This window comes from Mirounga angustirostris, unplaced genomic scaffold, assembly GCF_029215605.1.
Source record: "Mirounga angustirostris isolate CCGP_5_RB_7025 unplaced genomic scaffold, mMirAng1.0.hap1 SCAF_2, whole genome shotgun sequence".
NCBI lineage: Eukaryota > Metazoa > Chordata > Mammalia > Carnivora > Phocidae > Mirounga > Mirounga angustirostris.
This window is the reverse complement of record NW_026991710.1, coordinates 79,780,780-79,796,804: the sequence shown is the minus strand read 5'-3', so window position 1 is coordinate 79,796,804 and position 16,025 is coordinate 79,780,780. Positions and strand designations below refer to the sequence as shown.

General features: G+C 35.3%; 1 protein-coding gene across 1 annotated transcript in view; it reads left to right on the top strand.

Moving 5' to 3' along the window:
- The window catches only part of STPG2 (sperm tail PG-rich repeat containing 2), a 325,579-nt gene that overhangs the window by 25,855 nt on the left and 283,699 nt on the right, over positions 1-16,025 (top strand). The window contains exons 4-5 of the mRNA XM_064582835.1: positions 7,680-7,792; positions 14,222-14,333. Of these exons, the coding sequence (XP_064438905.1) occupies positions 7,680-7,792; positions 14,222-14,333 (225 nt within the window). The remainder of the gene's footprint in view (positions 1-7,679; positions 7,793-14,221; positions 14,334-16,025) is intronic.

The following is a 16,025-nucleotide window of genomic DNA, read 5'->3' as shown; positions in this document are numbered from 1 at the left end:
TAAGGAGCCCTACTTCCATTTAATGGAGAATGGTATTTCAAAACGAGATCAGTATACTACGTACATCCGTTGCTACTGGGGTGTCATTGCTTCAGGCTATCAATGGGCAGAATTAGAAATCCATACTTATTTCTTATCTATCTATTAAAAACTTTGAGTTTATGCTGATACCTGATTTTGACAATTATGTTGTGGTTATAAAAGAGAGTATCTTGTTCTTAAGAAATTCCAATCCAGTACCACAGGTTTGTTCTAGTCTTTCCTTTTCCATGAGAAACTTATTATTCCATTATTCTCAATATATTTACTTAACTTGCTTAGTCCTGTAAAACACAGAAAGGAATTTCATTGCTAATCCAGCCCTACAAAAACCAGACTTGACAAAGTACAAAGCTCTTACCTATAGGTGGTCTTGAGGTTCTACATTGGAAGTGTAGGCTAAGGTAGACTTATAAACTGCCTACTTGAACATTGAAGGTGTGCCCTAATAAATGCACAGAGCACCTCTGCAAAGGCTGGAGACTTATTAGTTCAAGGCATTTAAGGAAATGCCTTGTCCAACGTTTGTACAACCATTACCTGACCACTTAGCAAACCAGGCTATGACTTCAGTAGACACATATGACAAAGAATACAGAATCTAGAGATAGTCCAGGAAAATCACTAACAAAACAAGCACCAACAAACCCTTAGGTGGTGGGGGGAGATTCTGATTTTCAGATTTGCCACATTATATTATCTAAAATGTGTAATTTTCAACAAAAAAAATTATGAGAAATGTAAAGAACAAAAAAATGTGGCCCATATATAGGAAAAGCAACCAATAGAAACTGTTCTTGAAGAAGCCAGTATGTTGGACTTATTAGACAAAGTTGTTAAATCAGCTATTTTAAATATATTCAAAGAAGTAAAGGAAGCTATGTCTAAAGAACTAAAGAAAAATATAAGAACAGTGTCTCACCAAATAGAATGTATCAATAAAAATGTTAGAAATTATAGAAAGAAATCAAATAGAAATTCTGGAATTGAAAAGTAGTTATGGTCTTGAAAATTTACTAGAGGGATTCAGTAATGGATTTGAACTGGCAGAAGAAAGAATAAGGAAATTTGACAAAACAATTGATACTATGTAGTCTGACAAAAGAAAAAAGAATGAAGAAAAATAAACATAGCTTCAGAGACTTGTGGAACACCATCAAGCATACCAGCGTATGCATAATGGAAGTCCCAGAAGGAGAGAAGAAAAAGGGTCAGAGAGAATGTCTGAAGAAATAATGGCTAAAACACCCCATATTTGTTGAAAAACATTGATCTATGCATACAAGGAGCTCAATGAATTCCAAGCAGGATAAATGTTAAGGGATGCATACCTAGATACATTACAGTCAAACTGTTGAAAGACAAAGGCAAAGAGAGGTGTTAAAAGAGCAGGAGAAGTGACAAGGAATTCCCCAATAAGATTAACAGTTGACTTACCAGAAACCATGGAGGCCAGAAGGAATATTTTCAAAGTGCTGGAAAAGAAAAAAAAAAGACTGCCAATCAAGAATTCTGTTCTTTGAAAATGAAGGTGAAATTAAGACATTCCCCAGTAAACAGAAACTGATAGAATTTATCTCTAGTATTTCCTCTAAAAGAAATACTAGAGGCAGTCCTTCAGGCTGAAATGAAAGGTCATTAGATAGTAACTCAAATCTATACAAAGAAAGAACAATGATAATGGCAAATACATAAGCCAGTATTATTTTATTTTTAGCTTGTAACTCCTCTTTTTGATTTCTGTTGATTGTGGAACACAATAGAAATGATACCTTTTATGTTCAAGTACAGTTATTTTCATTATGTTCATTTAGCCAACATATAGTACATCGTTTTTGTTGTAGTGTTCAATAATTCATTAGTTGCATATAACACCCAGTGCTCATCCCAACATGTGCCCTCCTTAATACCCATCACCCGGTCACCCTATCCCTCCACCCCCCTCCCTTCTGTAACCCTCAGTTTGTTTCCCGGAGTCTAGAGTCTCTCATGGTTTGGATTGTTTTATGCTATAAAACTTAAGAACCAGGTTATCTCTGGAAATATGGAGAGGAAGGACATTGTAAGTTATAGATGTGTCTCCTATTCTCAGAGAATTCCCATTTCTTCTGACTATGGGGTCTTTTGTCCCATGAGTATTTTGCCCTCTCTTTCTATGCCATACCTGGTTTTCAGGCCTTGACTATCCCATTATCCTGTTAATAATCTCAAAATAATTAGTCGTCTTCAACAGACAGTGCCCATATCTTAGATATTTGAGGAAGATGCTTAGAAGAACAGTAGAGATAAATTATATAAAAAATTGCAGTGAAATTAATGGAAGTCCTATGGTCTAATATCAGTATATTCTGTTGAAGGTAAAGAAGAGTTAGGAGATGTAGTTGAATGGAGTATACCACCTGGGTTTGTTTCTTGGCTTCACCACTTAGTAGTTATTTGTCCTTGGCCAGGTTACTTAAGCTCTTTTTTCATGATAGTCCTAGATCTTTGGCCTTAGCTTGAACAATTCTCTGATTACTCTTACCTTAAATCTCAAAATGGTTATTCTTTCTTTAAAATTATACTTTTCATATATACTATGTCTTTGTTTTGGAATATTCTATCATCTATTCAAGGGCTTAGAACCATGCCAAGCTTACCTAGATGTACAAAACCTTTTTCACATATGAATAAACATTACTTTGACATATAAAATTTATTTTATTTTTCCTTCAGAAAAAAATACAGATTCCTATAGACTACTATGAAATTGATACTGTAGTAATGTTCATTTAGATCTTACCCAATTTCTGATAATTCAATGTATCTCTTTAGTTGCTTTTTGAGGTAATCTTATATGTGGGCTCAGTTTCTAGATGTGAGTATTAATAGAAGATTAAGAAAATAATCCAAGAGATGTGTAATACTTGTGCTTCTTCCCTGAACTGGTGAATAACATATGCTGGAGTTATTTTACATAGTTTGAAATAGAAAAGAAGCTCTGAAATTAAGAGTTGTGTAAGACTCTAGCCAACAAATGATAAGTTTTAGCTGTACTTAATCTATAAGGAAAAATTCTCTATATAAGTTACTTTGTATAACATTTGAATTATAAAATTTAGTGTCTCTCTCTCTCTCTCTCTCTTTTTCTTAAGAGCCCAGGTAACCATTAGAAGCCTACTTTTCAGAGATGGATTTCACAAGCAAATTTTGTGGTGGAATTATGACACTGACATTTGCTAATGATAACATGCTGGGAACTACCCATGTGCTGCCACACTGGAGAACAGTCCATTAGTGTTTGAATTGATAAACTTTGGGACTTCTAATTCTTCACAAATTCTATTTCCATACTTAATTATGGAAAAGACATGGTGGAAAAGTTGCAGAGCCCCTTCTTCATACATTTTATTGTCAATGGGAGTAGCAGTTAGTAATTCTTCTTCAAGTTATATTACAACATTCACTTAAAATAATGCAGCTCCATGCTGAGTTTGCTTCAATTAAGTCATATTTTATTTGCTAATGATTTTCCAAGTTGACAGTGACCTTGAAGTTGATATTGTCAACACTTCTTGACATAAAGAGAGTATGATTTAGGGCGCCTGGGTGGCTCAGTTGGTTAAGAGAGTATGATTTAGAGTTAAGAGTGCATCAATTTATTTCTCATTTTCTGTCTTACATTTTTAAGAGGCTTTTAAATTAAATTTCAGATTGAACATTTACCTGAGTAACCTCTGCAATCAGAGGTTAGTGAAATAAGTAGTTGTCAATTCATATGGTTTAGGTGCAATTAATTTTAGTGTATATATAGGAAAATGATTTTGCTAATGTCTTGAATGGTGTGTATGTATATTTATGCATGATCTTTCCTTCTACTGGATTATCTTAAGAATTGTTAAACAGTTGAACCACAAAATCACAACAGTGTAAATTAACCTGAAGAATGTTTCCTAGACCTAATTCTGCTCAAGGTCTTAAAATGCTGTGTTAAAAGAATTAATATAGAACTTTAACATGTATGTTTTAGGCTATAAAAATGTGATGTAAGAGATGATTTATCAAAATACTATCTTAAAATACTGCTTTTGTAAAAAAAAATCTATAGGCTATAGTAAATAAACATAGTAGATATGCTCCTGCCTGAAACATATAAAATATCTAACATATCTAACATGGTTATATTATATTAAAACAGAGTTCTACATTTGTGTGCTTCACTTCTTATTATGCCTAAAATCTGCACAATTATGAAATTTCACTTAATTTCTAGTAAAAGTAAAGTATAACACAAATTAAGAAATTTTGCTCTTTCTGTCCACAAAACTATATATGTGCTTTGAAATTTATGGCTATATTAGGTAATACCATTTAAAAGATGATCTAGAACACTTACTTTAGCAAAAGGAAGTGTTGTGTGGCTTGGCATTCTTTCTTTTCCTAAAGCTCTGTAGGGTGCAGCAATCTTTGGAGTTGCCACTGACCCAAAGGAACAGGCTGCTTTTCAGCTACTCTAGTGGATGCCACATTTCTTCCAGTATTCATCTACTACCACGTGTAGCTCTGTTGGACATGTCAGGCTGTCCCTTTTTTCTATACTGTTCTGCTAGGTGTTACATTTGTCTCTGTACCCCAGATTCAAAGCCTTTGGGTGATCTGACTCTTTTATTTCCTTTTGTGTTATACACTGGAGTGCCAAAGCAGTGTATACTCTATGTGCTATAGAGATTGGTGAGACAGCTCTTTCAATTTTTATTCATAGCTCTGTTCCTTCTAGTACTGACAAAGATCTGGGCTTGAGAATCATGTATCAACTAGACAACCTACTTATGATATTAATAGTAATAATATCATCTTTGATATAGTGATTTATAGTGTTATAGCTTCATAGTGTGTTAAAGCTGAACGTCTATAGTGAAGATAGGAAAATACCTCTCTGCTCTTTGCATTATAATTCATTAGAAGGGATCTGCATATTAATAATCTAAGTACATTGAGACCACTTATAGTGCTGGAAATATTCCTAGTGGAAATAAGGATTAATCCTTTTTATTTATATAACAAGTTTTCCCAGGCTTCATTGGATTATGGGTATTAAAGAGAGTCACAATTTTGTTAATAACTCAAATGTAACTTGTCTCCTCCTATTGATGTAGAGGTCTTCTAGCCTTCTGCAAACTTCTTCCCAGGTGTTTCTGGAAGTCCTCAGGGGTTGTCTTGACCATGCTCCTGAACAAGTCTATTTCCACTGAGACAGCTGCTGTTCTACCAGGCACTTCAGTCTCTTACCAGATGGTGCTCTCTGCTGGGCATTTCTGCCAATGTACTTGATCACAGCTAAAGCTGCATAATGAACTGGGGTGAAGTTGGGGGAATAATGTCTTTCTCTCTTTGTGTTATGTTGTATTATATGGGTCTAAAAGTAGCACTGAGTTTTAGTAGTGTTTAATGAAAGAGGTCTTTTAGATTTTTATCATAGCCTCTTTGTACCCTGTAGGTCACAGGCATAAATCCAGTGGGGAATGTTAGGGGGTGAATTCAGTCCACAGAAAATATTCAATATTTAGCATTGCTAAATGCTTTTTGGACAGTAAGATTTTCTTATGTCATTATGGATTATGGGTCATTATGATTAGCTGCTTTCCATAGAATTAGTTTTCACATTCACCTTCTGGTTGATTTGCCCTATTAGTTCACTAGACATTTCAAAACATGTCTGAATCTTACTTAGACATAATTAATAACTCCCTGTTTCTCTACCCTCAGCTCCAACCTCCTCTACCACCTCAAGCAGGGAGTAAATAAGGGAAATCAAACCAGGGGAAACCTGTAGAGAAACTGCAGTTCAATTTCTCTGTGAGATTGCATCTATAAAAAGAATCAACAAAGGTCCTATTTCACTTCATGGAAACATCAAAGTTCTGTCAGAGATTTTGTTGGCCCCTATTTAATTCTTTAAGATCAGGTGGGTGTAGAAGGGAAAGTTTAGTTTTACTATGTTGTATTCTATAACATCTGAGGGCTAGTTAATGGTAAGTTCTGGGAGTAAAAGACATTTTCACATATTAGGGAATTTTAGTGCTGTACCAGATTCTTTTTGGATTTTGTTGTGGCATCCCAAAGCTTTCTGGAGTGGTACCTCTCTAAATAGAGTTTGTCCTCATTAGGGGCCAATGGCAGAGCTTCCAATTTATTTCCAACTGTGCATGCCAAGAATAGAGTGGGTGTAATATTGTTTTTCATCAATTCATGTAATGGCTCTGGCACAAATCTCCAAGGGTATTAGTAGTTTTGAGAATTGCTCCCTACTTACCACCCAAGAGTCCATCCTTATCTCTAGTTTCTGTCTCATTGGGGTGATCAATAAGCTTCAGAGGAGGTTCTTTTCACATGCGGTGAGTTCTCTTTCTGGTTGTAGTCTCTGCTGTGCTATATTTTCCAGAAATTCTTTGAAGTTTTGGAACATGAATGATACCTTCTCTTAGTTTCTAGTAGTGATAATTTGTGTCTATTTTATAGAATTTTTTTGAAATTTTGGTAGGAGTCGGGCAGATATGGGTTTGATTCACTGTTTTGAATTGGAATTATACTTTATATTACTAATATTGCTATTTATTTCATTAATAATATAATGATAATTGAGAGAGGTTGGTTCCACTGTTCTAGAAGAGTAATACTCATCTGGGACAAGTGACACTGTTTTATGCAGTTAAGCTACAAGTTTGTTATGGGGATTTTATTTTTTATATATATATAAATTGGATTATTAATCCAAGCTTATTTTAAAACCATATTTTTATAAATGTGAATTAAAAAATAAGGTAAGTAGACCAGAGTTTACCTTTTACCATCAGTTAAAAAATGATTTTTAAAGAAATTTTTAAATGATTGCTCAATTTAGAATCTATTAGGTCTACAAAAGAGAATTTCTGTAAGAGAAGTTACTGTAAGAGTTACATTGTATTATTTTATTAATTTCTGATAAAACCACGTCCTTTAACTTCCCTAAAGTTAATTTTCAGGGTCATGCTTAAATTTTGACATTTATTATGGTGGATGCAAAGGAAACATGCTTGTTGATTTCTCATGTCACAAATAATTTAAAGGACGAATCTGGACCTCAAGCATTAATAGAACGAACTGGGGGTAGTGTTTAATTTGTCATAAATTTGTTGCTATTTGAAAACTTTATATGAATTTGTTATAGTTTTAAATACTAGGTAATTAGAAATTATCTAATATCTGTTGGTGATATTTGAATTTGAATTTGATTTCTGGAAATCAATTTAATTTCTATTTAATTAAGATCATTTTTAACAGACTTTCAATTCCCTAAATCATAAAGTTCTGCCCTGTCCTCCCTTGTTTAAATGAGGAGCTCATCTTAATTATACTTAAGGTCTTAGGTTGCTGAGTGTCCTGCCAAGGGAAGAGCTGTTCATATTGGTTGAGGATATGCTAAAAGTAGAGATAGGAATCCTGGCTGACTCAGGAGTAGGATAGGGCAAAGCAGTGTTAATTTAGATTGAGAGAAGACTTGAGCAATTGTTGGGGGAACCCCCTTGACTAACGCTGTCCTTACTTTAGATTTAGACTTAAATGAAGTTGTTTCATGATTTATTTAAACTATGTCTAATCTTCACTTTTTTTTTTTTTTAAAGGATTTTTCCAATGCAACTTTGAAATACAAGGGGATACATTTTGGCAACTCTTTAGGAAGACTTGAGTTACCTATAAAGTCAGGGCCTGGTCCTGGACAGTATGATATAGTCCAGTAAGTAAACAATAAAATAAATAAATAAATAAATAAATAAATAAATAAATAAATAAATATAGTATAGTATAGTATACCTTTAATGTAGTTCTTTACTAGAAAGTATTCTTTTTTTTTTTTTTTTTTTTTTAAAAGATTTTATTTATTCCTTTGAGACAGAGAGATACAGAGAGAGCATGAGTAGGGGGAGAGGCAGAGGGAGAGGAAGAAGCAGACCCCCTGCTGAGCCAGGAGCCCGATGTGGGTCTTGATCCCAGGACCCCAGGATCATGACCTGAGCCGAAGGCAGATGCTTAACCATCTGAGCCACCCAGGTACCCTAGAAAGTATTCTAATATATTCATTTGTGTCTGGCTCTGGTGTCCGTTCTTCTGACTAAATGATAGATTTAGAAGCCATTCTCAGTGTGGGGTTAGAGCCATAGCATCAATTTGGAGGTTATATTTATGAAGTTTAACTAGGAAATACATTTCTGGTAGAATAACTTGTTCTGTATTTTCTCCTACTCCTACAGTAAGGCCTTAGACATGGATCCATGGAAGACAAAATTGCATAACAAATACCATGTTGTTCTCAGAATCTATCACCTGTTTTCCTCATTAAAATTTTTAAACAAGATCCAGCTTATCTGCCTGATTCTTCTTCTCTCATAGAATGAGTTTTCTTATAAGAAGTCCCACGGTGATTACCTATCTAATTAGTTTCCTAGACAGATTCAAATACATCTATATACCAGTGGTGGCTGTAGCTGAGACTCTTTCTTAGACTCCCTTGCTAATATTCATTTACTGAACAAACATTGTTTGAATTCTTTCTGTGTGCTAGTACTACACATAGTAACTAGGAATAAAAAGAATAAAACATGATTCTTATTTTTGGGAATTTATACCCTATTCTCTTTTCTTTTTCATTTTTTTAACTCTCCTAATATGGGAGGTACTCCTTGTATTTTTATTCTTTTAGCAGAACACTAGAACTTTAATATATATATTTAGCTTAGTGGGGTCTAACTTAATATCTTTGTCATTCTTCCAAACAAAACAAAGTCTATGAAATATTCTAATTAACTCTGTTCATCCCCTTGACATATGTTTTTGTTATTCAGTATTCTAATTTTATCCTTTTTTCTTTCAGTTTGGCTGGTTTGCTTGTCTCTCTGTCTTTCTGTCTGCCTGCTTGCCTGCCTACCTGCTCATCAATTTTATTGAGGTTTAATTATAATAAGGCAAAAGTAACCTTTTTAAAAAAATTTTTAAAAAATTTTATTATGTTAATCACCATACATTACATCATTAGTTTTTGATGTAGTGTTCCATGATTCATTGTTTGCATATAACACCCAGTGCTCCATTCAATACGTGCCCTCTTTAATACCCATCACCGGGCTAACCCATCCCCCCACACCCTCCCCTCTAGAACCCTCAGTTTGTTTCTCAGAGTCCATAGTCTCTCATGGTTCGTCTCCTGCTCCAATTTCCCCCTCTTCATTTTTCCCTTCCTACTTTTTTTTTTTTTTTTAAACATATAATGTATTATTTGTTTCAGAGGTACAGGTCTTTGATTCATCAGTCTTACACAATTCACAGAGCTCACCATAGCACATACCCTCCCCAATGTCCATCACCCAGCTACCCCAACCCTCCCCCCGCTACTCCAGCAACCCTCAGTTTGTTTCCTGAGATTAAGAATTCCTCATATCAATGAGATCATATGATAAATGTCTTTCTGTGACTGACTTATTTCGCTCAGCATAATACCCTCTAGTTCCATTCATGTTGTTGCAAATGGCAAGATTTTGTTTTTGTTTTGTTTTGTTTTGATGGCTGCATAATATTCCATATATATATATTCCATAATATTATATATATAATATATATATATACACCACATCTTTATCCATTCATCTGTTGATGGACATCTTGGCTCTTTCCATAGTTTGGCTATTGTGGACATTGCTGCTGTAAACTCTGGGGTGCACGTACGCCTTTGGATCACTACATTTGTATCTTTGGGGTAAATACCCAGTAGTGCAATTGCTGGGTCATAGGGTAACTCTATTTTCAACTTTTTGAGGAACCTCCATACTGTTTTCCAGAGTGGCTGCACCAGCTTGCATTCCCACCAACAGTGCAGGAGGTTTCCCCTTTCTCTGCCTCCTCACCAACATCTGTCGTTTCCTGACTTGTTAATTTTAGCCATTCTGACTGGTGTGAGGGGGTATCTCATTGAGGTTTTGATTTGGATTTCCCTGATGCCGAGTGTTGAGCACTTTTTCATCTGTCTGTTGGCCATTTGGATGTCTTCTTTGAAAAAGTGTCTGCTCATGTCTTCTGCCCATTTCTTGATTGGATTAGTTGTTCTTTGGGTGTTGAGTTTCATAAGTTCTTTATAGATTTTGGATACTAGCCCTTTATTGGATATGTCATTTGCAAATGTCTTCTCCCATTCTGTCAGTTGTCTTTTGGTTTTGTTGACTGTTTCCTTTGCTGTGCAAAAGCTTTTTATCTTGATGAAGTCCCAATAGTTCATTTTTGTCCTTGCTTCCCTTGCCTTTGGCAATGTTTCTAGGAAGAAGTTGCTGTGGCTGAGGTTGAAGAGGTAGCTGCCTGTGTTCTCCTCTAGGATTTTGATGGATTCCTGTCTCACATTGAGGTCTTTCATCCATTTTGAGTCTATTTTTATGTGTGGTGTAAGGAAATGGTCCAGTTTCGTTCTTCTGCATGTGGCTGTCCAATTTTCCCAACACCATTTGTTGAAGAGACTGTCTTTTTTCTATTGGATATTCTTTCCTGCTCTGTGGAAGATTAATTAACCATAGAGTTGAGGGTCCATTTCTGGGCTCTCTATTCTGTTTCATTGATCTTTGTGTCTGTTTTTGTGCCAGTACCATACTGTCTTGATGGTTACAGCTTTGTAATAGAGCTTGAAGTCCGAAATTGTGCTGCCATCAGCTGTGGTTTTCTTTATCAACATTCCTCTGGCTATTTGGGGTCTTTTCTGGTTCCATACAAATTTTAGGATTATTTGTTCCATTTCTTTTTTTTTTTTTTAAAGATTTTATTTATTTATTTGACAGAGACAGAGAGAGCGAGAGCAGGAACACAAGCAGGGGGAGTGGGAGAGGGAGAAGCAGGCTTCCTGCTGAGCAGGGAGCCTGATGTGGGACTCAATCCCAGGACTCTGGGATCATGACCTGAGCCAAAGGCAGCTGCTTAACGACCGAGCCACCCAGGCGCCGTTCCATTTCTTTGAAAAAAGTTGATGGTATTTTGATAGGGACTGCATTAGATGTGTAGATTGCTCTAGGTAGAATTGACATCTTCATAATATTTATTCTTCCAATCCATGAGCATGGACTATTTTTCCATTTCTTTGTCTTTGTCGTCCTCAATTTCTTTCATGAGTATTCTATAGTTTTCTGAGTATAGATTCTTTGCATCTTTGGTTAGATTTATTCCTAGGTATCTTATGGTTTTGGATGCAATTGTAAATGGGATCGACTCCTTAATTTCTCTTTCTTCTGTCTTGTTGTTGGTGTATGGGAATGCCACTGATTTCTGTGCATTGATTTTATATCCTGCCACTTTACTGAATTCCTGTATGAGTTCTAGCAGTTTTGGGGTGGAGTCTTTTGGGTTTTCCACATAAAGTATCATATCATCTGCAAAGAGTGAGAGTTTGGCTTCTTCTTTGCTGATTCAGATGCCTTTTATTTCTTTTTGTCTGATTGTTGAAGCTAGGACTTCTAGTACTATGTTGAATAACAGTGGTGATAGTGGACATCCCTGCCATGTTCCTGAACTTAAGGGAAAAGCTCTCAGTTTTTCCCCATTGAGAATGATATTCACTGTGGGTTTTTCATAGATGGCTTTCACAATATTGATGTATGTACCCTCTATCCCTACACTCTGAAGAGTTTTAATCAAGAAAGGATGCTGTACTTTGTCAAATGCTTTTTCTGCATCTATTGAGAGGATCATATGGTTCTTGTTCTTTCTTTTACTAATGTATTGTATCACCTTGATTGATTTGTGGATGTTGAACCAACCTTGTAGCCCAGGAATAAATCTCACCTGGTCATGGTGAATAATCCTCTTAATGTACTGTTGGATCCTACTGGGTAGTACTTTGGTGAGAATTTTAGCATCCATGTTCATCAGGTATATTGGTCTGTAGTTCTCCTTTTTGATGCGGTCTTTGGTTTTGGAATCAAGGTAATGCTGGCCTCATAAAATGAGTTTGGAAGTTTTCCTTCCATTTCTATTTTTTGGAATAGTTTCAGAAGAATAGGTATTAATTCTTCTTTAAATGTTTGGTAGAATTCCCATGGGAAGCCATCTGGCCCTGGTCTCTTGTTTGTTGGGAGATTTTTGATTACTGCTTCAACCTTTTTTTAAGGTATGTAGTTCCTGATGATTGCTTTCCTTCCATTCCATTACACTTCTGACTAAATACCGCAGGCATAACCGCAACTCTTGTCTAACCTTGTTGCTCTGATTTTGCTTGGCAGTTTTTTGCTAACAGTCTCTTTTGTTTCTCCAACCCTATCCCACTCCCATTCTAATTCCTGGTTTTTAATGTTACTTTTTCTTTGAGCTTTTTTATTTCTTGTGTTTCTTCTATTTGCATTTTCACTTTTGCTTAGGAATGTATCTATATAGATTGCATTCCAGACTGCTTCATATATGTCACCATTTCCATAATTTGTCTGCTTTTTGATTTTGCTGCCTTCACCATATCTTTTATTTGGAGTTGTCTTGGTTCCATCTGGTACTTGACATTTTGTACCTTTTTATTTATTTGTTTATTTATTTATTTATTTACCTTTTGCTTTACTGATTGAGTCAGAATTATTCTGGGATATTTGATATAGTATAAAAGTGGAGATACTTGGTCATTGTAAATGGAAAGATAAGCTTCTAGGTCTCTTTTTGAGAAAGACATAGACCTAAATGATATGTGACCCTTCTGATCTCCCAAATATAAATTTGTTATCCACCATACTATTTGAAGTTTTGAAAACAAGTTCATTTGTTGAATTTTGTGTGAAAAAAATCAGCAAAGTCAGCATTCACCAGTGAACTGAGATGTTAAATGTGTATTTAAATCATAACAATATCAAAGAAAATATTTGCAATTATATAACTTAAGCATTTGTTTTTATGTTTTTCTATTACCTGTTTTTAAAAATGCTTATGTTCAATATAGTTCATTGGAAATGTTTAATATGAGGTTTTTTTTTTTTTTTTTTTGAAATGCTGTTTAAGAAATGGAAAAAATAGTATAGTCATATAGCCTATTTAAAAATAATTCTTGTAGGGGCACTTGGGTGGCACAGTTGGTTAAGTGTCCGACTCTTGATTTCGGAGCAGGTCATGATCTCAGGGTCATGAGACTGAGCCCCATATCAGGCTCTGTGCTCTGTGCAGAGTTTGCTTGAGAGTCTCTGTCCCTCTCCCTCTTCCCATCCTGCTCGTGCTCTTTCTCTAAAATAAATTAGTAAATCTTAAGAAAAAATTCTTGTAATAATATCTTTTGTTGTGTTCTTATGGACAATGTATGGCATTAAATGCTTCACCTATATTATCTACTGTAATCATTACAATCTTAAGAATTGGTTGTTACTATTTCCAGTCAGGCGAAGAATCTACTCTGAAGTTTAGAGAAGTAAGGTGATTTGTGTAAGGTCACACAGCTAGTAGGTAACAGTGCTAGGATTCATATCAGGCTGTCTGACTCTAATGCTTGGGCTGTTAATCACTTTAGTTTCTTATTCTTTCTTGAGGTTGTGTGAATTTCAGTGAAAATAAGCTTCTCTTTTATTTTTAAAGAACTTTCTGCCCCTTTTTTTGTTTTGTGATATAAATAGTTGAAATATCAAGGGATTTGAAATTTTAAAGATGTTTTATGTTAAATATAATGCACAGGAAACTTTTTTGGGTGGTTATTTATTTATTTATTTTAAAGATTTTATTTATTTATTTGACAGAGAGAGACACAGCGAGAGAGGGAACCCAAGCAGGGGGAGTGGAAGAGGAAGAAGCAGGCTTCCCATGGAGCAGGGAGCCCGACGCAGGGCTTGATCTCAGGACCCTGGAGTCATGACCTGAGCCTTAGGCAGACACTTAACGACTGAACCACCCAGGCACCCTGGTGGCTTTTTATTTAAACTAATATAAATCCCACATCCTATATTTTTTGGAGTCATTATTAGTATAGGTTTATTATAATGCTCTGAATTGGAAAATGCACAACTAACATAGATGAATACATTTTACAAAATTTAGAATATATTGGCTTAACATATCCAGATGGTCTTATTGCATACCTTTTAAGTAGACAGTGTTGGTGTAAAATATTCTCTTTGCTCATATAAACAATTATGTATTTGAAACTGAGAGCTCCTCAATTTTTCTGACTTTTCTAAAGGAAAAAGACACCTCATTATGAAAATATTAACATCAAGAAAGATAAACAACAAAATTATTGCTTAAATCTCCCACGATTTTATGAAGTAATAATATTGCAGGAGGAAAAAAAGGTAAGTTGAAATGTAGCTATTTCATCTACTTTCTATATTTTAAGATCACTGACTCTTATAATTACAAGGTTAGAGTACTCTTAGATCTACTCTGCCTGGTAGCTAGTTGTTATTCAGTGAATGTTATTGAAGGAACTATACTTAAAATCTCTATCAAGTGATCACCATCTCTGCTTGAACACCTCTTGTGATAAAGGACTCACTAGCCCTAAGGTTTATTGTTTCAGTAGTGGACAACTCTGTTTCTTATAATTTCCTTCTTAAACTGATCTAAATTTGCCTGCCTCCTGCCTACTTTTTCTCCCTTTTCCTGTGACTTCTTTTCAATCCCCTTTTCAGTCTTTTTCTAGTAAGGATAAATGCTCCAAATATTTTTGACATTGTTCTCATTATTTAAATTCATGATAACTTATTTTTCTTTGAAGTTATCTGCGGATCTTCTTTAATTTTTGAGTCTCCCTCTTTCTCTCTCTCTCTTTTTAATATGATACTAGAACTAAGCAATATTCTTGGTGTAGTCTGATTTGTACATAGTAGGATTTTCATTTTCCTTCTTCTGGATAGAATATATTCATTAATATAAAACCCAAGATTTCATTACATTTTTTAAAAAAATTTTATTATGTTAGTCACCATACAATCAATACAACATTAGTTTTTGATGTGGTGATCCATGATCCATTGTTTTCATATAAAACCCAGTGCTCCATGCAGTACATGCCCTCCTTAATACCCATCACTGGGCTAACCAATCCCCCCTCCCCCTTCCCCTCTAAAACCCTGTTTGTTTCTCAGAGTCCATAGTCTCTCATGGTTCATCTCTCCCTCCAATTCCACCCCCCCCATTTTTTCCCTTCCTTCTCCTAATATCCTCCATGCTATTCCTTATGTTCCACAAATAAGTGAAACCATATGATAATTGACTTTCTCTGCTTGACTTATTTCACTTAGCATAATCTCCTCCAGTCCCATCCATGTTGATGTAAAAGTTGGGTATTCATCCTTTCTGATGGCTGAGTAATATTCCATTGTATATATGGACCACATCTTCTTTATCCATTCATCTGCTGAAGGGCATCTCGGCTCTTTCCACAGTTTGGCTATTGTGGACATTGCTGTTATGAACATTGGGGTGAATATGGCCCTTCTTTTCACTATATCTGTGTCTTTGGGGTAAATACCCAGGAGTGCAATTGCTGGGTCATAGGGTAGCTCTATTTTTAAATTTTTGAGGCACCTCCACACTGTTTTCCAAAGTGGCTGTACCAACTTGCATTCCCACTAACAGTGTAAGAGGGTTCCCCTTTCTCCACAACCTCTCCAACATTTGTTGTTTCTTCCCCTGTCCATTTTTGCCATTCTAACTGGTGTAAGGTGGTATCTCAATGTGGTTTTGATTTGGATTTCCCTGATGGCTAATGATGATGAACATTTTTTCATGTGTCTGTTAGCCATTTGTATGTCTTCTTCAGAGAATTGTCTTTTCATATCTTCTGCCCACTTTTTGACTTATTTGTTTTTTGGGTGTTGAGTTTGAGAAGTTCTTTATAGATCTTGGATACCAGTCCTTTATCTGCAGTGTCATTTGCAAGTATCTTCTCTCATTCTGTGGGTTGCCTCTTTGTTTTGTTGACTGTTTCCTTTGCTGTGCAGAAGCTTTTTATCTTGACGAAGTCCCAAAAGTTCATTTTT